Consider the following 25,582-nt stretch of genomic DNA (forward strand, 5'->3'; position numbering starts at 1 on the left):
AAGATTCAGTAGGGTTGGCATGCTCCAGATCCCATGTCATTGTATAGGTCTCAGAAGATGCAACTTCTCTGTCGTGATGTCTACCCTTTGGATTAGTATATCCGAGATTTGGATGGTCCCAATCCTGTTGGCCTTTACATCATTGAAAATTTGCCTCCTGCCCCAGGCATTGGGCAAGGGCATTGGATTAGCTCATTTTGCAATAGTTGAGAATGTAAATACGATAGTAGTTTGTCTTTGATCTTATGTTGGCTTTATTGTTTTATTTTGGTATGTTACTTTTGTTCTTCACATTCTCTATTATTTACCCAAAGTCTTATTTATTAGTTGAACTGCTGTGTACAATGAATAAGAGAATCTCCTGAAACACTACAGGTAGTGATTACAATAGTTCATTTAGTGACTGTTCAAAGTTACAACAGCACTGAAAAAAGAACTGTTTTTCACTTACGACCTTTGTAGCATCCCCATGATCATGTGTTCAAAATTCAGATGCTTGGCAACCTATTAATATTTATGCAGTGCCCAAGGTCATGTGATCACCTTTTGCAAGCCTTTGACAAAATCAATGAGGAAGCCAGATTCACTTAACAAACATGTTACTAACTTATCAACTGCACTGATTTACTTAACAACTGTGGCAACTAAAGTCGTAAAATGGGACAAAACTAGTTTCTGTCTCAGTAACAGAAATTTGGGCCTCAATTGTGGTTGTAAGTCGAGGACTAATTATTGGTTCAGATTACCCTTTCATAGTACTGTGTTTTTATTTAAAGCACTCATTTTTTTTGCGATTCAATAGTGCCATTGCTAAAAAGCAAAGGTGGTGTTAACTCAGTTTTTTAGACTTTTTAAAGAAATGTTTCTGTACCTGGGTTTAAATGTTAAAACCCCGTCATGTTCCATTCCTTGTAATTACCAATAGTAAAAACCAGCCACATTGAACTCAGTTAAATGTTTCTATGGGATAACAGAAAAAAACGCTTGTGCCCATAAAGTTTGCCACTCCACATTTTCACTAAAGCCAGGTTCCAACATCGGTGAAACGAGAATCAAATAGTAATGCGCGTGACTATAAAAAAAATCCAATTTACAGCACCAAGCCACACAAACAGCGAGAATCTGTCTCATGCTAGCACTATACGCCTTTGTTTTACCACAAGGGCCTCTGGTATTACGTCGCCAACTTTATGAAATGGCCGAGATTGCCAGCAAGATCAGCCTCACAAGATGGTGGTCTGCCTATACAGCAACGGACCGCATTGATACTGGTGACAGAATGAAAAGGTTAGGGTTTGTGTCGATGGGACAAGAACAAACGCAAGAACACTAACACCGCGATTATTCTCGGGGGTCTTCCTTCCCCAGAAGGCTCGTTGGTGGTCTGGGAAAACAAAACTACTACAACACCCAGAATGCTTCGCGAAACGAAACATCGACGCTTGCGCACACTGCTTGCTGGAAGCTTCTAGGAGTCGAAGGAGGAGGTAGCAGGTGCTGAGAATTGTGGGTAGAAGACGGTGAGCTCGACGCTGTCGCCATTTTGTAGCCCTTGTGAGAAACGGTGGCGCTTTTTGGTTGTAGTTTTGAGGCTGCTGCGTTGGCGGCGAGTCGTTATTCTCTTCACGGTGAGTACCGAACCTGAATCTTATGACGTGAGAAAGGCTATTCAGTACAAAGGTTGTAAGGAATCCGTATTTTGGGTGTTTGACAAAAAGATGGCGATAAATTTGCTCTTAAAAAGGCAAGTGGATTGTTAATTCGCTTTGGAGCCTTTAGAAAAAGCCATTTCGGAGAAGCCCCAGGCGCTTCAAAGGAGGCCCGCGGTCCACTTTCTGCAGAGGGCGGGGTCCCGCCATTGGTCGATCTGATCAATAGGGATGAGTCGTCGGTGGGGCGATTTGCGCATCTTTTATTCGGGGCTTGGGAAGCTAAGTGGGCATATCTGCTTTCCGAGTCGCATATTCGTCTTCCCAGTTATCAGTCTTTGTAGGCGCCTTGGTTTTATATATTTTGACAGAGGTTGAGGAGAATCGGCTACCATTAAACGCCCCCTGCACCTTGAGCAGAAAGTAATAACACAGGCTGTTTCGCTGTTAATTTACTCAATGTCTATTTTTATGTGAGTAGATTCTGCCCCTTAAATAGACCTTGAGCATATCTGGATTTGCTTTCTAGGCAATTTGTTTCATCGACTATGCTTTTTTTTCTTCGTAGAGACCGCATAGGCTTAAAATACGGACGGCCATGTTTAGCTAGCATATGCAGTGTTATAGGGGCGTTTTTTTCATAAGCTTATGTGAAGAATTATGCATTGATTTTTTTTAACAAACTTCTAGATTGATATTCTAATTAATCAAGAATTGAAGACAAGAGGATGGGTTCCGACAAACGGTATGTAATACTGATTTAAATGTTCAGATTATATCTTGAAGGCAGGCTGGTAAATAAAATTAGAACCTTATAGTTCAGTATTGATGTTCTGATTTGCACTGCAGTGTTTATTTGTTTCATTTTTATTAAATTTCTTTGCCTCCCATCACACCACGAGGTGACTTTGGACGGATTACAGTGCTAATCCTTCAAATATTCTAGCCTTGTTCAGGAGCTCAGAATTAATTAAATGCTGGAAGAGAAAAGCATAAGTGTCCTGCCTATTTCCTACTTAATCTGAAAGAAGCCACTTCAGTGAATAGTTTCTTTCATGAGTCCCATTGAAATGATGAGTGTTAACTCTTCTCAATCTGAGCCCTTATGTTATTTTCTCTCTCTCGGATCATTGAGCTAGGAGTAGGGAAGGGATAAAATATTTTTAATAAACCAAGAAATGAAAGCTTTTTATACTTTCGGGCCATATGTCAGGGATGTCTACCTCTCAAAAGGTGAAGAGAACAAATAACTGATAATCTGTACATTGGAGTAAATAAGATAACATGGAATACTGTTATGGATAAATTGATGCATTTTTCGTACCAATTGAAATGCTGGCTGTATGTACAGATAGGCCTCAATTTACAACCACAATTGAACCCGAAATTTCTGTTGCCAGGACAGCTAAGTGAGTTTTGCCTTATTTTACCACCCTTCTTGTAATGGTTGTTGAGTGAATCACTACAGTTATTAAGTTACTAACAAGTGACTCTGACTTCCTCATTGACATTGCTTGTCAAAAGGTGGCCAAAATTGTCAAAAGGAGGCCAAAGGTGGCCAAAGTCATATGGCTCTAGGACACAGCTACTGTTATAAATACATGCCAGTTACCTAGTGTCTGTATTTTAATTACATGCCCATGGGGATGCTGCAGTGGTTATGAATGTGGAAAATGTTTATAAGTCACTCAGTGCCATTATAACTTTGAATAGTCACTAAATGAATCATAAGTCAAGGTCTACCTGTAGCTTACTTTGTAACAGAAAATGATAGATTTAATTTCACAGCCACATATTTAACAAGGATCTATGAAAGTATGAGAATTATATGAAACTAGTGTAAAAGGATATGAACAAAACCATTTTGAGTTTTTTCTAGGATTAGTTTGTTCATTGATATTTTGTCCAAATAATGCTATTTCAACATAATAGACTTATGATATTGGGAAATGAGTTCTGAGATATTCAGTGAAATACATGGCAAGACTCATTTGGGATTTTATTTTTCAAATTTATTCACCCAAGCTCCTGACACAGCAGTTTGGAACACTAATACCTTTTGAGCATAACCATTAATAAATATGAGTAAAGCTTTTATATCACAGGTACTAATAAAGGTATTTTAGGAAGGAAATGACAACAAATGAACTAATAATCTATGAAGAGTGCTTTTAACTATTTTGACTCTAGAAAAATTGGCCAAGGAAATATTTTTTTTGAGTATCTTAAAAATCCTATTCAATTACTAATGAAATCAGTAATTAATACAAATAAAGTCATTGTGGTAAAAGCTATGGCAAAATAGATTCTCAAGCTGTTGTCTTACGGCTCATTTCTGATGCATATACTTGTATAATATGCATTGTTTTCACATTTGGTAGTTTGAAAGCTAAACACTTCCTGTAAAATACAGTATACAATTGTGCAATTGACAGGTTCTGAAAAAGTATATGACTTTACTTGGCCCAGTATAAAAAAAATTAAATGTACCTACTTAGCAAGTATCAGTTTTTATTCTAATTCAAAATAATTCTCCATTTTGACCTGTGCTTACCTTTTCTTTATCTCCACCTGTTTTTTGCCTATGACATGACAGTAAGAGTGCAACCTTGGCTTACTCTTTCATTAACTCGTGCTCTTATTAAAAAGAGCCCCTGAAGAATGTAATGTCAGTTGGAGAAAGTCAAATGATAATGTTCAATTCCATTCTGTAGGCCAAACATTTGTACCATGATAATTTTATTCTTTGAAATATTAAATCAGAGTATAATTTAATGTAATATAAAAACCCAATTCTCTTGACTAAGATTCACAGGATTTTTAGAAGAAAAGAAATGCATGCAAAGTATAATTAAATACTCCAAAAATGGAAAGCATTTCCAACTACATGGGATTTCCTTATACCAGTGGTGGGCAACCTTTTTTTTCAACTGAGCCAAATCTCGCCAAAACCACGATTGAAATTTATTTTGAAAGCCACACTTTTAAAACCGAAAATACATAGGATGGTACACTGTTTTTAGTTTCAATAAACTCTGGCATTTGAAGCACGCAAGTCTTAAAGCTGTCAAGTTACAAGATCCTTGCATCCCTAACCCTTTAGGAAAAAAACCCCAAGGAGTCTTCAAACCTGACAGCTTGAAGACTTATGGACTTCAACTCCCAGAATTCTGAGAATTGAAGTCCACCAAGGGCATCAATCATATTAGCCCAGGGATCTGCAAAATTGGCTCTTAAGACTGGTGGACTTCAACTCCCAGAATTCTGAGAATTGAAGTCCACCAGTCTTAAAACAGCAACTTTGCAGACCTCTGTGTTAGCCCAAAGCCTGGCGCTGGGCGGGCCTTGCTCCCCCATTGGTGGAGCCCCAGGAAGCGAGGAGGGAGAAAAAGAGACGGAGGCAAGGAGCTTCTCCCCCCCCCCCCCCCGCAAAAATCTTATCAGAGAGCCGGCGGGCAGTAGCAAATTAGCTGATCACGCGGCGTGATCGGCTAATTTGCTACTGCCTGCCCGGCTCCCCGGTTAGATTTTTGCTGGGAGGGGGCGGGGGGGAAGCTCCTTAGCCTGCGTTTCTTTTTCTGCCTCCTCGCTTCTCGTCCCCGCCCGACTTCAGGATCCTCCCTAATCATTGTGGATTGAAAAGAAAAAAGGGAAAGAGGCGCTTGTTTTGAAGTGCCCGAGAGGAGGGAGGGGAGCGGGCGCTTCAAAACAAGCGCCACTTTCCCTTTTTTCTTTTCGATCCACAATGATTAGGGAGGATAATAATACGGCACACAGAAGAGCCGCATTAAAATGTGTAAAGAGCCGCTTGTGGCTCGCGAGCCGCGGCTTGCCGACCACTGCCTTATACCATACAGTACTGGTTTTTATTATACAATCTTAGCATGGATGTTGCAGTTTCTGAATAATTTGACTTTATAAACTCTGTATGCAGAGTGAGCAGAACTGAAAGGAGTGGAAGATATGGATCTATTATAGATAGAGAAGATCGAGATGAACGGGATTCCAGAAGCCGTCGTCGGGATTCTGACTATAAAAGATCTAGTGAGGAGCGTAGAAATGACAGATACGATGATTATCGGGATTATGATAGTCGGGATTATGATGGCCGAGATTATGACGGGAGAGATTATGACAGCCCTGAGGTGAGATAGCTGATTACTGTATTTTTGATTTTGTTAAATAAGTACGTAGTATTCTTTTGCTAAATTTATCAATTGTATATTTCTTGGTTGGATTTAACCAGAAAGCAGTAATGAAACTATTTCTTTGTGTCAAGTAGACTACACAGATATGTTTCATGCAGCAATCATGTTTTATTTCAGGGAGTCTTTACTACTTGTATAGAAATGAGATTGTCAAAATTTTATATTTAAATTAACCATAGAAAATATTTACAGAACATTGTAGACTGGAACAATATTTTCTAATTATAACATTAGTCTGATTGTATGAATAATGTTACAATGACATTTAAATCTTTAATTTTTAAAATTAAAATTAATGAAGTTAATTTTGCAGTACTATGTGACCACTTTCATAATTGCTGTGTTTACTTGACAGAGAGAGCGTGAACGGGAACGACGTAATAGTGATAAATCAGAAGATGGTTATCATTCTGATGGAGACTATGGAGAACATGATTATAGAAATGACATAAATGATGAAAAAGAAAGCAAAACCATCATGTTGCGTGGGCTCCCTATTACTGTTACAGACTATGATGTAAGTAACATTTTATGTTAACTTAAACATTTTAATTTGCATAATCTTAAAGAGCCTACAGCACTGAAAGTGTCTTAATATTGTTTCACATTTCAGAAGTGAGTGTTTATAACAATTATTTTTTTTGAAGTAGTGCCTTGTATCCAGTTGGTTTGCAGTTAGGAAGTATTCTTCTTCTCTCCTCCCCAAAATTGAAGACTTGCTGGTAGCTATTCCTCCTGATTAAAAGGAAGAGTTTTGTTGAAATCCTTTGTGTGACTCCTAATATAGTCCTCCATCACCCAATTATTTTCACAGAATTCCTCATTTTAGAAGTTTTTATTTTGGCAGCTGTGAATTAGAATTCAGAAGAAGAGCATTGCATCATAAATTCTAGAATGTATTTATTCATCTAGTTTATATGGTCAAAATCTAAAATCGCTGTTTCGAAATATCTTAGAACTTGATGAACAACATGTGATTCCTCCCCCCCACCCCTTTAGAGTTCCTGAACTGCCTGTAGTATTGATGAAGTTTCTGAGAAACTGCCAGCTTCCTACGACTTGAAAAAGTAGACTGGCCCAAGGTTACACAATTGATTTCATGGTTAAGGTTGGACTAGAACTCATGGTCATGGGGTTTCTAGTCTAATTCCTTAATCACTATACTAAACTTGTTCACTTAGCATGGTACATAATAGCTGATGATTGGAATTTGAACCATATAAACAATAACATAACAAATTTTATTTCCTAAGGATTTCTAGATTATTTTAGTTCTGAAATCTTTTGATTACTCTTAACTCAGATTCTAAGTTAGTTAGAATAAGTATAAATTTTGGAAGTCGTTAATACTAGACTTGTTTTCCTTCTCTGGTTTTAATTAGCTTGTGAACACTAATGGTATTATTAAAATTGCATATAGATACGAGAGATCATTGAATCCTGTGAAGGCCCTCGGCCTGCAGATGTGAGATTGATGAAGCGAAAGACAGGTGAGTGCATTAACCTTAATTTTTTGGCACAGCCTTCCTCTTCCCCAGGCCTAAAACATTTTCCAAAAGTCCCCTTCACCTGCAAGTACAAAACAAAATGAAAGGTTTGCCATGGATAAGGAATTTAGCCTTTTGAAAGGCTATAGGTAGTGGAAGAAGCCTTCAGTTTTTATATATATTTAAACATGTCGGTAAGTAACACCATAAATTTGATTCTTAAATCTTAGTAATCCATTGCATGGTTATCTATCTTGTTCAAGTAGCCTATTAATGCAGCTTGGTTTCCTTGCCATGGCAAAACAAGAAGCAAATTCAGAGTTGACGTCGCATTTATAAAACTGCTTTGTCATGAAGTAATGAAGCAGTTGGAGAGAGATTCACCTGTTTTAAAGGAACTGACTAACACAAGTATCCCGTCTATATCTGAATGCTGTCTCTAGGTGTAAGCCGTGGTTTCGCCTTCGTGGAGTTTTATCACTTTCAAGATGCTACCAGCTGGATGGAAGCCAATCAGGTTGCTTCACTCACAAAGTCTAGATAATTCCTGAACATGGAACAAGTCTGTACAGTTTTTAAAAAGGAATAAATAAAACTGAATGAAGGAGTGGTTTGATTTAAAAATCATAACTTCCTTAAAATGAAATGCTTTGTATATATTAATTTTTTTTCTAAGATTTCATAGTGTTACCCCAAAATACAGTTGGACCATTTACCTTCTATAAAAGGTTTGCTATCTCAAAAAATATTTAAATTGATTGATCTTTGACTTATTTTTTAAAAAAACCTATTATGTATTGAGCTAGAAAGACTTTTCTGATGTATGCTATCAATAGCTATAAAACTAAATTTACAGATTATGTAGAGATAACTAACCGGAAAAACATTTTCAGTATGACTTAACAAGTAATGTTTCTAAAAAGCATTGGAGTGCTTTTAAAATGACTATGAATAATCAAAACAAGAAACATAGAAACTGTTAAGGCAGTAAAATGTATTATTTCCAAGATGCTAATATATTGGTATTTTAATTCAGCAGTTAATAGCATAACTACCATTTTACTGCATTGCTGTCAAGCTAGAACTGTGCTTCTAGATCAAATTAAAAATACAAGGAGAAAAACTAGTTGTTTTATTATAAAATCTAGAAAAGATTTTAATGTGAATTTTGCAGCTATTTTTTATTATTAAATGTTTGGACACTGTCTCTTAAGTTCATATTGTGGCCAACAATTAAATTGAAGGAATAACCAATTGTTTCATGCAAAAGGTGTTCTGTATGATTTATATAGCACATAATTGTGGTCCATGAATGAATACCTGGACAAATTAGGGTAGCAAATTATGAAATCATAATTTTAATATATACAAAGCTGTGTCAATTTTCATCTCGAATCCTGTTTCAAATCCACTCCAACATAACCACGCTAGTGTTAGGGAAAAAATAGTTGAGCCTCCCTATTGGCCCTGTTGCTGTTAATTGTCAGACAAACATATATTGTAAATATGCCAACATATTTTTTTGTGTGCATATTCCAGTTTTGGGCCATTTTCTCATTTTCCTAGTGTAGCAATAAAACATAAAAATTTGCACCATAGGCCTGTTCAATCTTTTTAAGCTCTTACTATTTCTATTAGAATTTGACTTATTGAAGTCAGCACTTATTTTAAGATTAGATCATTGTTTCGTCAACATACACAACCCCTGGACACATTTAAAGGTGCATCTCTCTGAAGAGCTGTAAAGGATTTAGAGGGGATACAGGTTTTGAATATTCAGGAACAAAATTTAAAATTCAGAAACTTGGCTTCTTTCTATACGTTTAAGTAGTTTACCCAGTACTCTGCTAAGTATGAACCAAAAGCAAAACAAATTGTTACTGTACTGGGAAAAAGTCAATGACAGTTGAATTTGGTTATTAAATATTAGGGTATTGTATCTTTTCTTCCTATTTGCACGGTAGCTTTTTTATACCACAAGTTAGACAGAAAACAGTTATGCTGAACATGTGTTCAGTTCCTGACTTTCAATTTAGCTTCTTAGAAGTATAAGGTCATCTTGACAAGAATTATTTTACTTTCAAGGGCACATCATGAAGAAAACAACTGAAAACAATTCATATGTTTTGAAGTTATAAAATTCTAGTCCTGGGGAAAGAAGTGAAGCAGTCACTTAATATTTTAAAGCAGTGTTTTGCTATGTCTTTAAGAATCTCGATCTCCTTAGAGACACTTCCTGGTTCCATGTCAGCACTTAGTTTTGGCAGCTTGATCAACCTTCCCTGATTCTGTTTGCTTTCACTGCACATCCCATTTTCTTACTGCCCATGTCCTGCAGGATTGGATGGGCAGAGTGTAGGAGGCGGTGGTTGGTTCTCTGCATCCTCCCCATATCTTGTCCATTTAGTTCATGAGCACTGAATCCTCCGAAGTGTGCTCTACCATGGGAAAATCGACACATGTTCTGTGATACTGGAATAACTAAATGTGCTTTTTTTGCAGAAAAAACTGTTGGTTCAAGGGAAACAAATTGCAATGCATTACAGCAACCCCAGACCTAAATTTGAAGACTGGCTTTGTAACAAGGTATGGTAGTTTACAAAGGCATTTTTAACACACATACATTTTATTACTAACTGCCCATCTCCCTCAATGTATTTTAACAGATTCCATTGTGATTAGCCATTCTCATACTATTCACTTCTACTAATGGATAAAATATCTGAACTTCAAATAATATTTAAAAGCTTAGTATGAAGCAATTTATAAGAACTGCTCAAAAGAAGTGTTTAATAACAACACGTATATTAATGTGGAAATAGCCATTGTGATCATTACTATAGGAGATATATTTTACAGTAAAAACGCACTTCAGTATATTGACAAAGAATCTTCTTGATCTACATACTCGTGTATAGCTTGTCTTTAGCACTCAAAAAGCAAACAAGTAATAGTTGGCAGTTTGAAAACTCTAGCAGACTTTAGTATCTATAATGCACATGTATTTGGGAATCTCAGACAAACAGGACAAGGAAAGAAAATAATTGCTGTAAATTTGCCTGCAGGTAACCTCTACTTACCAATAGTTTGTTCATTAACTGATGGTGCAATGGTGCTAAACAAGATACTTAAAATTGGCTTTTGAAGTACCTTTTTTCCTGACATTTTACAAGCAAAATCAATTGGGAAGCTGGCAGACAGAGTCACAAGTTGGCTGTTGTAATTTCTTCCTGCCTTCCTACACTAGTGCTGTGCCATTCACCCTTGGCTTTCCTTGCCACATCATCCATCCCCTGGTCTTCCTCCACTCCTACTATGTCATCCACACACCAGCCTCCCTGTGCTTGTGCTCTGCCCTGCCATTTATCTTGGGTGTTAATGCACTTTTCGTCTTGCACCTTCCCTTCCCCCCCCCTCCCAGTGTCCTGCCAATCCTTTCGAGGCATTGCCCTGGCCTTCCCACCCTGTATGAATATTTTTTTGTAGATGAATAGGCAGTAGGGATAAGTTGTTTTCCCTTTGTCTATTTATTTTACTCAATTTCATAGGCACGGTCACAATGACCCTGGGCATGCTAAATTTTAACTATTTAGCTAGTATTTTGTTAATAGTTTTCATGTCTCAACCTGTGTCTTTCCAGTAGTAGTACAGTCTTATTTCTTTTGCCTTATGTGGGATTAATCTTCTGGTTATTTGCTTAATTAACTTTGTGTGGACTTCCCTTCGCATCTTGTTGCTTGTTGCATGTCTTACAAATTATCAAAACCCTCCATCAGCTTCTTTAATCAGCTTATCTTTGGTTATCAGTAGTCCTTTTGTCAAAGTTCCTCTCAAATCCATCAATTCTTCTCTTTTTTCTCCTATACCTTGAAATCTGGGGTAGAGCTCCTTTCCATCTCTTCTTTTTCCATGTTCCATTCTTTCCATTTCCAACCATGCACAGATCACTGTCAATATCCACAGTTATCTTGTCTCTTTGTTCATTTTTCCCTTGGGTTTTTGAGACTAACCTCCATTTTTTCCATTAGCTGGCTATCTTCAATTTCATCAAATTTTGCTATATTACCATCTATATTTTCCAATTTCTTCTCAATTCTCTCTGATGTTTTTTATAATTTTTGAATATCAAACATAATCTGTTGTAATGTTATGGTTTCTTCTTGGTATTGTGTCATTGTCCAATTTATAAACACTGCCACTCTAGTTGGAAAACAAAGCTTTGTTTTTCACTTCTCTCGCTGCCAAAGAGACATCCAAATGGCACCTGCATAAACAACCCATCTTATCTCTTTGCAAGCTAAAACCTTTGAAGTGCTAGGTCAAAATGATCAAAGAAAAGAGAGAGAAAAATATTTCCAGAACTCAACCTCCAACCTCCAAGTGGCAGTGTAACTTCTTTTCCCTCCGATGTTACTGCTCTCTTTATATTCCTTTTATATCCTCTTTATATTCCAAGCTTAAAAGAAACAAGGCTCTTAAATAGAACAGTTCTTAATTCTCCTTCCTCACTATCTTGTCTTCATTTAATATTTAAGGTCTGGTAATTAAAACAGACTCAATAATACCTTGGGAGATTTTTAAAAAGTCATTACATTCTTCCATTCATGCAGAAATTTTAATACTGAACATGTTTGTTCAGAGTATTGGATTTAGAAATAAAATAGTTTTGTAGCACCATTTCTCATATCTTAGAATGCTTCCTGAACAGTGAAGACCTTAAAAATATGCAGAACTTAATGCTTAAAACTGTAGCTCCAGGTACTAAAGCATTCCCAGAAATCATAATGTTTGATATTAATTTTATTTAACTACTCTTTCTATTGTCCTGGATAAGAGTGGAGTTGAATTAATCATCAAGTTCATGGGTGCAAAGCAAACTCTTCTAAGTTCCAAATGTGTTACCATTATTGTAATTTCTTGCTGGGTAATAAATTGATATTAATAGTTTTATTCAGTAATGACATGAAACTACCATCATGGTTTTTTTTTAGAAAAATGTTATAGGTATGGTCTATCCTACAGAATGTTTGATCAGGTGTATAATCTAAAATGTAATGGGTTTGTTTATTTGTTAGTGCTGCCTTTACAACTTCAGGAGGCGACTAAAATGCTTCCGTTGTGGAGCAGATAAATTTGGTAAGTTCTGTTTGAATAAGTTATATTAAACATTTTTATTTCACAATTGAACTGCATGTAATTCCATTTCTGACATGGTAGAGGTCTATTGATGTCATAACACACATTTCTTGATTATTAAGCTTGTTTTTCCACCTGTTTTGCAATGAAGATTCAGAACAGGAAGTGCCACCTGGAGGACCAGAAGCTGTTCAGTCTGTGGATTACTACTGTGATAGTAAGTTAATTCTTATTGTATTGTAAAAATAGGTTAGCAGAGGTATGTTTCTGTGTTATGCAGAAATCATGGGGGTGGGGGTGGGGTATTTACAACTCAAATTCACAAGAGGTAAAAATCAAGTTAAAGCTGCTGGAGAAATGAGTAACCTGACAAAGTATGGGAAGTATGATGTTTTCCTTTCTATGAAGCACATTGAGACTTTTTATCCTCTCTTCAGCCTGGATTCTGCAGTTAACATCTTTTTTCCTCTGCTTTTCTCTTTTGATCAGCTTTTATTGTCAAATTTTGGGGTTCCTTTTTTTCATTTCTTCCCAGCATTGCTCTTGTTCCTCTTTCATCAGCAGCTGCGCCAGATAGTCCTTCCTTATAGTTTTAGTATTTAGTATTTACTGTTTATTGCAGCATCTTTATTTACCTTAAAAAGAATTACATGTGAACTGTTTTAAAATTTTAAATAAACTGAAATGATTGTCCTTCCCTACTCCTGCTTTGGGAAGTGTGGAAAGGGTTGTGCCAGCATGAATTATGGTATATAATCTAACATACATAGCTGCATTATATCAATACATCTCTGGTCTTTTTCAGAATTTCATAAATATGTAGTTTTTCCTTGATTTACTTATAATAATGCATTATAGACTTTTATGTATGTCTGTTCTTTGTTATTGTACCGTAGATGAAGAAGTGATAACCATATCTTGATCTTCCCACAGCACTTATTCTGAGAAATATAGCTCCTCATACAGTAGTGGAATCAATCATGACAGCTCTATCACCATATGCTTCACTGGCAGTAAATAATATCCGCCTTATTAAAGACAAACAGACCCAGCAGAATCGAGGCTTTGCTTTTGTACAGTTGTCTTCAGCCATGGTGAGGTATATTTTATTGTATGTCAGTATTAAATTTTGTATATATTTCCTAACATTCAAGTTCAGTTTAGACGTGTAGAACCTTTTTTATTTGCATAAGTAATAAAATCAAATAACTTCAGATTTATCTTCCTGATAAAAATATGTACATGATTTAATAGGTAATAATTATTAATTTATGACCATAACATTGTTAATATCCTGATATGTGTTTTTTAATGTCAAGCTCTGAATTCCCTTTGTACAAAATCTTACCTGAATGTAATGAATAAATGTATTGTACTGGGTTTTTTCCTTATGAAGTTTTGGTAGTTGAATTTTTTTCTTATAAATCCTTTTTGACAATGGTTGTATATAACAATTTAAACTTTGTCTCATACCAATGATTACTTTTCCTAGGATGCTTCTCAGCTGTTGCAGATTTTGCAGAGTCTTCAGCCACCTCTGAAAATAGATGGCAAAACAATTGGTGTGGATTTTGCAAAAAGTGCTAGAAAGTGAGTTATACTATTAAAGTTGTCTTTCAAATGTTCAAATGCAGTACAATTAGAAATTTATATTGCTGCTTTATTGCTTAACTATCAATTTTAATGAATAAGCTTTACAAAGAAAACACGCTTTATATCTTTCTGTGTGTGTACTCATTAAAATATGTCATATTTCTTAGCATTTAAATTCAGCTAAATGTTTGGAGTTAAGCATTTATTTGGATAAGTAATGGAATAAAAAATATTCAATTTATCTTCTTATTATGTATAGTACTATTCTAATTTCCAGAAAATACAGTGAGGAAACTGATGCAATTCTTTTATCAACAGTTGAGGCACATTGTAATTTGCTTGTAATTTTGTTTTTGAAGCTCCTCGGTAATTTCTAGTAATATTGCCTATGAAATAGACATAACAGTCTTTTTCTTTTTCAGGGATTTGCTTCTCCCAGATGGCAATCGTGTCAGTGCTTTCTCTGTTGCTAGCACAGCCATTGCTGCTGCTCAGTGGTCATCAACCCAGGTAGGAATTAGCTTTTAAAATTGCTGATTACTAAGTCTACAGTATAGTATCTACTGATACTTCTCTTGGCCTTGCAGGCCCCACGGGCTCTATTTGGTTGCATTTTAATTTTCAAAAGTTACGTCTTGAGTTAGCTTGCTATAAAACAGTGATCAAACATAAAATTTCTTTCATTCCTCCTACGTCTAAAACTATCCATGTCACTCAGGGACATTATATCCATCAATTCTTTGAATATGAATGCATCTCATTTTAATGAATAAAAATGATAATGGGTTGTAACTCAGTGCTTGTTTTATAAATATATCAAGGAAAAGGAAATAAAAGTGCTATATTGAGATCGCAGCATCTAGAGAGACTGGGTTTTTAGAGAAAAGCCTCAACAATTTGCCTTTTAATGGATAAGAGATGAATGTCTTGAAGGCTTTATGTTGACCATGTTCTCAAAATTAAAAAAATGTGCCCACCTTAGAAACTTGGGAATTTCTATGCTAATGTAAGGCAAGATTTCAGAACTGATATCGGCATTCATGTGAACAATCACTTTGCTCTATTTACTATTTAATCACTTTCTTTAATTTATAGCCTCAGAGTGGAGAGGGTGGCTCTGTTGATTTCAACTACCTTCAACTTGGGCAGGATGGTTACAATCAGTACACTCAGGTATGTGTAAATAGTATTAGAAACGAAGATTTGAAGTTCTTGGGAGGAAAGTGTTCTTCACGCTTTAAAGGTACTTTTTCAATAGGCAACTGGACTTTCTGTTTTTTCTTTGAAGAAGTTTTGCTTCTCATCCAAGAAGCTTCTTCAGCTCTGACTGGATGATGTGGAAGAGCTGAAGAAGCTTCTTGGATGAGAAGTGAATCGTCTTCAAAGAAAAATCAGAAAGTCCTGTTGCCACTTGAAAAAGCATCTTCGGGACAACCATTACCTGGATGACTGAGAATCTCCACAGATATTTGTATGCTTTAAATTACCTCTCAGGAAGATTGGACCATAAACTATATGACATTTGAAAATTTGGGCAGATGAGGCAAAGTAAATGTACTAACTATTAATACAGAACTAATACAGAAGAAATGTATTAACTATTAAAATACACAATAGTGCATTATAAAGCAACTAACAAGGAGCAGTACAAAGTCAGCATGAAAAAATGCAGTATAAAAGCCAGTCAAAATAAGCTATACTAGATGAACAACAAAAATAAGCTGAAATGATAGAAATGTAAAAGGTAAGATGACGATTTCTTAGCCCGGCCCTGAAATAAATGCGATATTGGTACTTGGTGAATTTATATCGATTTATATGTCCATGTCACAACTAAAAAAGCCTTCTTTATGATAGTCATCCTTTTAACTTCAAAATAACAGATTGGAGGAGGGAAACTATCCTCCTGTTCTCCTGATTTGAATTCTTCATTGGATGTGCTTGCACATACATGCCCGGGGATTAAGCCTCTGACCTCCTTTGAGGGGTGCTGCAGGAGATTGCCATTTAAAATATTTTTCTACCTTTCCATACCACTTGGGGAAACACTATAAGATAGATACTAGTGCTGTCACTTTTAGGAAATAGAAATAAATTTCTAATTTGAACCTCCATTACAGTAGTTCTTAAGTTGCTGTATATTTCTTGTATCTCCAGTTCTCACATCTCTGGAAATTGAGGGGTGCTTGCATGTTTTGAGTCAAATTTTCTCACGAGAGAGAGAAAAGGATAAAACATACTTTAAAAGCTCACGTTAGAAAGATTATTTTGATTGGTTGTTCGTCATTTGATTTTCCTGGGCTCTGTTTGATGCCCTCTCCCTAGATGGATAGATTGACTTTTGTTTTTTCTCTTTAACTCCTGTGTAACTGATCTTTTGGGGGTGAGGGTTTTCCCCATTCCATAAAGGATCCGTATCATGAAACAGTAATCTTACCATAACCCATTGTCTGATGTTCACAGGATTATCAGCAATTTTACCAGAATCAAGCAGGAACATTGGACACAGATACAACTACAACTTCTGGTAATTTTTCCTCTGTGTCACAGAAATACTTTTTCATAATTTTTTATGAGCATCTTAATTGGCTTGATTGAACTCTGGCTTGAGTAGTAAATTGATAGATTGTCATGAGTGTCTTTTGAGCAACATTTATCTTTTACGTAAACCCCAACTAAGGGACTTGAATTAATTTTAATAGTTTGCATGAAGTATTTTGGCAGGTATTCAATAATAGTTAATAGTAATCCTCCCCCAGGAAATGAAATTGCTAATATTTTAAATTTGTTATTACTGTTATTATCAAGGCATTCCAACGAGTTCTATCAGTATTCTAGATTTTGAGATTTTCATGGAATATCCAATTAACTTTCTTTTGGCAGGTGGTCCAGGTACTGCTGGTACAACTACAGCTGTTGTTGTTGCCCAGAGTCCACAGTTGTATAACCAACAAACCACTTCAGCTGATACACCGGTAAATTATGTTGTCTTCTATTGTAAAAATATTGGTTTAGTGTAGAGCTTCATTGCATGAATACAAGGTGAAATTATTTTAATGAGTATTCATCTTAATTTTAGCACTATTCAAATTATACCCATTGTCTATTCGGTTGCATAGGTATTGATTTGTGGATTAAGATGTATTGACTTGCCTGGGATAGTAATTGAGTGGAAATTGAACTGTGGGTCTTGTATGTGCAAAACTGGCCTTCTTAGGAGCTGTTTATTGATCTTAGTATAATTTTCCGTCAATACGTGTCAATATGTCTGAATAACACATAAACATAAATTGCTTGTTCTGAGTATAACATGTCTTGAATAAAATGTATGTATTTTTGAATAAATGCTATGGTTTTCTAAGTTTATGATATTTCTTTCTGCAGACACAAGCTGCACAGCCAAGTACTAGTTCTCAAGTTTCATCCAGTTCTCCAACTGGTATAGTTCCTGGCACCAAGTATGGTGAGATTAACTACTTCTAGATGAAGCATTGGATAGTGGAAAATAACTATTGCTTCTGTTACCAATCAGTATTTATTACAGTCAATTTATTGTTTTCCTGAGATATAAATCCAGAAGGTGTAACTCTTACTCTCTGAAGGATTGGGGAAAGTATGGGACGGTGATAGGATTAAATTACTTCTTAAAACTGAAGTAGACATTTTAGGGATGAAGTAAAAGAAATTGCTTATTTGTTTCACTAATCAGCAAAATTCTAAGGCAGTGTTTTCTTTGTCCTACATTTAGATCAGTATCTATTACTGTGCCTAGTGTACTAGTTACATCTCCCCATATTCTTGAATTCAAAATAACATGTTTGGTTTTTTAGAAAAACAATAATTTAATCTAGGTTATTTATCCATTGAACTTGCAGCCGTTCCAGACACTTCAACATATCAGTATGATGAATCATCAGGTTTCTACTATGATCCTATAACTGGATTGTATTATGACCCAAATTCTCAGGTATACAATTTTCCTTATTTTTTCTTGTGTAAAAGTAGTCTTGAGTTGGAAATGCAGACAGTTGAGAAATGTTAATATGTTGCATTATACTGATCAAGTAACAGTGAGAATCTAATTTACATATCTGGTATTGCTTTTGGACAGCCAGTTTAAAATACATGAAACAATGTATTCTGACATGTTTGTTTGCTGTACTGAATCACAAAAATACATTTTTTTTTCAAAAATGCAGTGTGATTTTAACTATAGTAGGCTTTAGCATCAATTTTTTTTGAATATTGTTGGAACTAATCTATAGCTGTGTAGAGATAATACAAATTCATGTAGCAATTTATGTGCAGATATGGCTACAAATTACATTCTTAATATAACAACTTCATTTCAATTTAAGAAAATGTATTTTATTCAGCATGAAAGATAAATAGTTTGCTTTTTCTTTCAGTATTATTACAATGCTGTTACACAACAGTATCTGTACTGGGATGGTGAAAAAGAGACTTACATGCCTGCCGCAGAAGGTACATCATATCAGCAAAATAATGCACCTTCGGGTAAAGAAGGAAAAGAGAAGAAAGAGAAACCCAAGAGTAAAACAGCTCAACAGGTGATAATTAAAATGAAAGCTACTAAGTCCAATATTCTGTTTGATATTAATGGCTACTCATTTTATATATGAGTCCCATGGAAAGCTAAGTGGTATAAAATATAGGAAGAGAAAATTTGTGTAAAAGAGAAGCAATGAATGAGGAGCTAGAAAATAGTGACATTGTTATTTAGTTGCTAGATTGTACTGTTTGAACTGAGAAAAATAGTTTTAATTTCTAACCATTGGTTGAAAGTTCACTATGGAAGATGTTTTCAAATATATGTCTTTTCACCAGATAATGTACAAAGAGCATTTTTGGAAATAACCTAAAATGCTATGATGGCAGAAAAAGAAATATATGGAGTGGAAATGTTAACTTTGGTTTTACTATACACACAGTGTGAATTAACTGAATTCTTCCTGTTCAGATTGCTAAAGACATGGAGCGTTGGGCTAAGAGCTTAAACAAGCAGAAGGAGAACTTCAAGAACAGCTTTCAGCCCCTAAATGCAAGAGAAGAAGAAAGAAGAGAATCTGCAGCAGCAGATGCTGGTTTTGCTCTCTTTGAGAAAAAGGTAAAATGTTGACTGCTAGCTCAAGGAATACAAAAGAAATCCATCATATGAAGATTTTGGATTTACTGGTTTCTTCTTTTTCTAGGGCACTTTGTCTGAGAGGCAACAAATAATAACAGAAGTGATAAAGAATGGTGATGATGACAATCCTCTGAAAGTGAGTGTACAGAAATCTACATTCACTTTTGTGATTTTTTAAACGTCGTTTAAAAAGGGAATCCCTACATTGTGTTGTTCTTGAAGAAGTCAAGTACTTACCTCCTGTTGCCCTTTTAGTAATGTATTGACTAAAATTGTTCAATGTTATTTTACAGCGTGGTTTGGTGGCTGCTTACAGTGGGGATAGCGACAATGAAGAAGACTTCTTAGAGAGATTGGAGAATGAGGAAGAAAAGTTAACGGATTGGAAAAAGTTAGCATGTTTGTTATGTAGAAGACAGTTTCCCAACAAGGAAGCTCTCGTTAGGCATCAGCAGCTTTCTGATCTCCATAAGGTAACGTCCTATTTCAAATCAATATGTCTAATACCATTGAAGGAGAATATTTGTAGCTCAGGGTTGAAATGAGGGGTCTTTGGTGCTCTCTGAGCTTGCTTGTGTCTTTGTATCTATTGGTGTATATACGACTTAAATTTGTGTGCAGCTTTTTCAGCAACTAGGCAGCCAGAATATAGTAGTAATGATGATAGTGTTTTTTCTGGTGTTCAATCACTTTCGATTCTCGAACACTGCCTGGACAAGTCCCCGCCCTTTTCTTCAATATGTAAAAAGAACAAGCAACATTTATAGAATGGAGAGAATGTTATAAATGCACAATATGAGGCCCTGGTCTGCTTGCAGCTCTGGAAATCCTTGAGTGCAACCCCCACAAGTCTACACATGTGACCAGTGGTAATTTTTCTATTGTGCCAGTAAAGAAACATTGCTAAATAGATAGATAGGGATTAATGATCTTGACTATTTACTTTACGTTATTTATAATAAAAGTTTTTTGTCTGCGTACTCTGCATCAGAAAGGTTAAGCATATTACTAGCCACCTAAATCAGTTTTAATTATCATTTTCATTGATTATATTCTTTGTCTAGCAAAACATGGACATTTACAGAAGATCTAGGCTATCTGAGCAAGAACTTGAAGCCTTGGAAATGCGTGAGAGAGAGGTTAGTACTGTAAAGAGCATAAATGCAAAGATTGATGTTCAAAGCATAAGCATCATACAAACTTCGCTACAGTTCATAGGTTTGAAAAACAAACACTCAGAGCTGAAACTTAAAACATGAAATACATAGAAGAAAGATTTCTTGCCTGTGACGTTTAGAGCTACTAGACATTGATTGGGATACAGAGAAGATAATATTGCCATGTATTCTGCTATTTCTCAGAGGGGGAGCTAGACCTTGCAGGGATAACGGAGACCTGGTTGGGCCACGAAGGTGGTTTACCCCTCGTGGAAATGTGCCCACCGGGTTTTCGAGCATTCCATCAGCCTCGGGCCCTGGGTAAGGGTGGTGGGGTGGCGGTGGTTATGCGGGAATGTTTAGAGCCGAGGGAGTTCACTGTTCCTCAGATACCCGGGTGTGAGTCCCTTGGTGTGAGTTGGGGCCCAGGGAGGCAGTGGGGCTTGCTGATTGTATACTTGGCTCCTCGCTATGCATCAGCAGCCCTGCCCGAGCTCCTCGAGCTAATCTCAGCGACGGCAGTTGAGACTCCCAGACTTCTGGTCATGGGGGACTTCAACTTGCCGTCAACGGGAGCGGCTTCCGAGGTGGCTCGGGAGTTCATGGCTTCCATGACGGCCATGGACCTGACCCAATTAGTGCAGGGCCCCACTCACGAAGGGGGCCACACACTGGACCTCATTTTTGTATCTGAACAGTGGACGAGTGATCTGGGAATAGGGGATTTAGTTATCACGCCCCTGTCATGGTCAGACCACTCATCCCTCCGGCTGGACTTCCCTGGCGCTATCCCCCACCGCGAGGAGGCGGAACCAGACTCTCTAAACTGGTACCGCCCCAGGCACCTGATGGAATCTGATAGATTCCTGACGGAGCTTGGGCCAATACCTGTAGCCTTGTCCCGCTCCCGTTCCGAGGACCTAGTGACTGCCTGGAATAGGGCGACGACTGGGGCCTTGGACCGGGTTGCGCCGTTGCGACCTCTCCTGCGGCATCGACCCACCCGGGCTCCTTGGTTCACTGAGGAGCTCAGGGTGATGAAGCGCCACAGGAGACGTCTAGAGAGCAGGTGGAGATCCTCGCGCTCCGAATCTGACCGAACACAGGTAAGAGCCTATTTGCGGACTTACCTTGTGGCAATAAGAGCGGCCAAACGTAGACATTGTGCTGCTCTTATTGCGTCCGCGGATAACCGCCCTGCCGCCCTGTTTAGGGTGACTCGCTCCCTCTTATCGCAGGGGGCGCGGGAGACACCCTTACAGGGTAGAGCAGAGGAGTTTGGGGAATATCTTCAGGACAAAATCGATCAGATCCGGAGCGGGTGGACCTCCGTCAGTGGACCAGACGAGCCGCCAACAGCGAGTCTTGAGGGACCATTCTGGGAGGAGTTTGACTCTGTTGCCCCCGAGGATTTGGACAGGCTGCGTGGACGGCTGCGACCCACCACTTGTTTAACGGACCCGTGCCCCTCCTGGCTGGTACTGGCAGCCTGGGAGGTGACACGAGGCTGGCTCCTGGGCCTGGTGAGCGCCTCACTGAGTGAGGGATACTTACCAACCGCCTTGAAAGAGGCGGTGGTGAGACCCTTGCTCAAGAGGCCTGCGCTCGACCCAATGGAGCTAGCTAACTATCGTCCAGTCTCCAACCTCCCCTTTCTGGCGAAGGTTGTCGAGAATGTGGTGGCGCAGCAGCTCCCGCGACACCTAGACGAATCCGACTATCTAGACCCACGCCAGTCCGGCTTCCGACCCGGGCACAGCACTGAGACAGCCTTGGTCGCGTTGGTCGATGATCTCTGGAGGGCCAGAGATAGGGGTTGCTCCTCTATCCTGGTCCTATTAGACCTCTCGGCGGCTTTTGATACCATCGACCATGGTATCCTATTGCGCCGGTTGGAGGGGATGGGAGTCGGAGGCACCGTTTTGCGGTGGTTCGGCTCCTACCTCTCCGACCGGAAGCAATGTGTGTTGACAGGGGGGCAGAGATCGTCCCTGAGGCCACTCACTTGTGGGGTGCCACAGGGGTCGGTCCTCTCGCCTCTCCTGTTCAACGCATATGTGAAGCCGCTGGGTGAGATCATCCGTGGTTTTGGGGTTGAGTACCATCTTTACGCTGATGATACTCAGCTGTATATTTCAACCCCAAACCACCCCAACGAGGCTGTCGAAGTGATGTCCCGGTGTTTGGAAGCCGTCGGGGTCTGGATGGGGGACAACAGACTTAAACTCAACCCCTCCAAGACCGAGTGGCTGTGGTTACCGGCGCCTCGGTTCAGCCAGCTGACTCCATCGCTGGCCATAGGGGGCGAACAATTGTCCCCTGTGGAGCGGGCGCGCAATTTGGGCGTCCTCCTTGATGCCCGGCTGTCAATGGAGGACCATGTGGCAGCCGTGGCAAGGGGGGCGTTCCACCAGGTTCGCCTGGTGCGCCAATTGCGCCCCCTACTGGACCGGAGTGCCCTGCGCACGGTCACTCATGCGCTGGTGACGTCTCGCCTGGACTACTGCAATGCTCTCTACATGGGGCTTCCCTTGGGACGCGTCCGGAGACTGCAGCTAGTTCAGAACACAGCCGCGCGGGTTATTATGGGAAGTACACGTTACTCCCACGTAACACCTCTCCTGCGCGAGCTGCACTGGCTACCTGTGGCCTTTCGGGTGCGTTTCAAGGTATTGATCACCATCTTTAAAGCGCTCCATGGCAGTGGACCTAGTTACCTGCAGGATCGCATCCTACCACACACGTCCCTGCGACCTATCCGCTCACACAGAGAGGGGCTCCTCCTGGTGCCGTCTGCTAGTCAATGCCAGCGGGCGACACCTAGGAGTAGATCCTTCTCTGTGATGGGCCCAACCCTCTGGAATGACCTCCCCCCTGACATTCGAACTACCACCGACCTCCGTTCCTTCCGGCAAAAGTTAAAGACTCACCTATTTCAATCAGCTGGCCTGGCACTTTCTTAGTTCTACCTCCCGGGGATTTATTCATTTTAATTGGGTTTGGGGTTTTAAAAAGTTTTTAATACACTATATACTATATTTAATATTTATTATTCTATGTACAGTCTTGCAACCTCCTCCACCTACGTATTTAATTATTTAACTGTTTTGTATGTATTTTATAACGTATTTTAGTGACTGTACACCGCCCCGAGTCCCTTTCGGGAGAGGGGGCGGTCTATAAATATGAATAATAAATAAATAAATAAATAAATAAATTTTGTGGTATAGATGTTAGATGAACTATTTAATCAAAAGCTGGTATGTGGTTGCTCTAGTCTACAGTGTACAGTGAATAAACATTTTTTTGTTTGCTGTGTTCAAAATGTTCTAATACAGCCGTTTAGTGCTGTTTTTAACAACAAACAATTAGGCAACAAATCTTACTACTGAAAATCACCTGCTCAAGTGGCAGCAGAATAGCTTCCTTCTATTAGTAAATGTTACTGAGTGGTCTTTTTCCTCTTCAGTTATCAGTATGTTTTCCTTGCCTCAAAGCAATAGGATAACAATATGTGATAATGGAATTTATCTTTCAGATGAAATACAGAGACAGAGCAGCTGAAAGACGTGAGAAATATGGTATCCCAGAGCCACCAGAACCAAAGCGGAAAAAAGCATTTGATGCAGGCACTGTGTATGTATTCAATACTATAATTATTGTTGCAATATTTTTCCCTGATCTTTTTAAGAGTTAACTATTTATTGCTTATCTACAGGAATTATGAACAGCCCACAAAAGATGGCATTGACCATAGCAATATTGGCAACAAAATGCTGCAGGCCATGGGGTGGAGAGAAGGGTCAGGATTAGGAAGGAAATGTCAAGGCATCACAGCCCCAATTGAGGTGAGCATAAATCTATATAGTGACACTGAATTTATTCTGTGCTAAATTTTAGAAAATGGAGATTTTGAAACATTTTGCTAAACAGTAAAAAAAAAAAAAGGTTCTGTTGGCTTTGAGTGCTACCAGCAGCAGCCAGACTGTTTGACTGCCACCAGTACTGGAAGATTGTCTTATAATTTAATGGAAATGTTTTTTTTTAAATTCCCATGAAAACTAGAAAAATTACTTTATCTATTATTTACTTTATCTAGAATCTAGTTTTCTCTGAGTGTACTTTTGATTTGTTCCCTCATACCATTTTTAGGAATCTCGACAGTAATGTGATTTCTAAGTCCAGATACTTGATTAAAATCCACACATTAAATGCGCTGTTAGGACAGTGGTTCCTGTTTATTTTTTTCCTCTAGATTGCCACAATGTGCCAAAACCTCTGGCAATATAGCACTTGTACGTGCTGTGACACAACTAACTGCCAGTAGAATTTGATTTTCTCTATTTGGCAAGATAGTGTTCAATTTAGTTTATTTTTGCCTAGATCAGAAGCTAGCTTTTGCAACCACGCATGTCTCCGCACCATAGACAGGAAGACATTGACCTAGCAAGATCTTAAATGTTGAAAAATAGATGCTAGTTACTCTAAATAATGCTTTCTTCGAACATTGATGTCTTGAAGCTTGAAATGCAATTGTTCTTTGAATTGAATTGTTCTATTTTCTTTTGCAGGCTCAAGTAAGAATGAGGGGAGCTGGGCTAGGAGCAAAAGGTAGTTCTTACGGGGTTTCTACAGCTGACTCATACAAAGATGCCGTACGGAAAGCTATGTTTGCCCGATTCACCGAAATGGAATAAGTTTTGTCCATATTGGAGACATAAGATTTCACTCTTCCAAACTGACTGTTAAAACCTTGAAGGCCTTGGAGGAACTGCAGTATATAGGTTGTGGGTTGGAATCACTTCTATTTTAATTTTTCTTTTCCTTCCAGCATGCACTGCTTCTCTTGGTACATGATAGATCATAGAATGCAAAGCACTGTGGCTTCATGTTGGAAGAACACCAACAAGTTAAAAAGAAGATATACTGCATCTTTATATATTTATGTAAATAGTGTAAATTAATGTGTTGTGTTCAGAGTTTTGTGTATTCTAAAAACCACTTCTGTCCTGTGGAGCAGTTAAGGAAGTGTTAATATGATTTGACACTGCTGTTCTCTGCTTACTTTGTATTGTTTCTCAATTTTGGCAAAGTTTCCTGTACATTTTGTAAAATATGTATTTGTATAGATTTTTTGAAGATTTTGATTCTAGATGCCAGTCTGGACTTCTTTTAAAAAGAAATAAAGCCTGAACTAAGCTTA

The 25,582-nt window shown here is 38.1% G+C and overlaps 1 protein-coding gene across 1 annotated transcript; it reads left to right on the plus strand.

Annotated features, from left to right (window-relative positions):
* The first annotated feature begins 1,472 nt into the window (after positions 1–1,472).
* RBM5 (RNA binding motif protein 5) lies at positions 1,473–25,582 on the plus strand. Its single transcript, XM_081935111.1, has 25 exons — positions 1,473–1,628; positions 2,340–2,394; positions 5,584–5,794; positions 6,213–6,374; positions 7,278–7,347; positions 7,788–7,861; positions 9,847–9,930; positions 12,420–12,480; positions 12,632–12,697; positions 13,414–13,574; positions 13,973–14,070; positions 14,496–14,583; positions 15,169–15,246; positions 16,537–16,600; positions 16,957–17,048; positions 17,458–17,536; positions 17,949–18,040; positions 18,483–18,644; positions 19,055–19,201; positions 19,287–19,358; positions 19,516–19,695; positions 20,287–20,361; positions 23,918–24,015; positions 24,098–24,227; positions 24,951–25,582. The coding sequence occupies exons 2-25, from the start codon at positions 2,378–2,380 to the stop codon at positions 25,074–25,076; spliced, it is 2,487 nt and encodes an 828-aa protein (XP_081791237.1). The 5' UTR covers positions 1,473–1,628; positions 2,340–2,377; the 3' UTR covers positions 25,077–25,582.

This window comes from Natrix helvetica (genome assembly GCF_964273705.1).
Source record: "Natrix helvetica genome assembly, chromosome: 1".
Taxonomy (NCBI): domain Eukaryota; kingdom Metazoa; phylum Chordata; class Lepidosauria; order Squamata; family Natricidae; genus Natrix; species Natrix helvetica.

Excerpts from the sequence above, each read along its gene's own strand:
- RBM5 (XM_081935111.1), top strand. Across the intron at positions 14,071-14,495 it reads TTTGCAAAAAGTGCTAGAAA|GGATTTGCTTCTCCCAGATG; the intron begins GTGAGTTATACT and ends TTTCTTTTTCAG. Across the intron at positions 24,228-24,950 it reads GCATCACAGCCCCAATTGAG|GCTCAAGTAAGAATGAGGGG; the intron begins GTGAGCATAAAT and ends TTTCTTTTGCAG.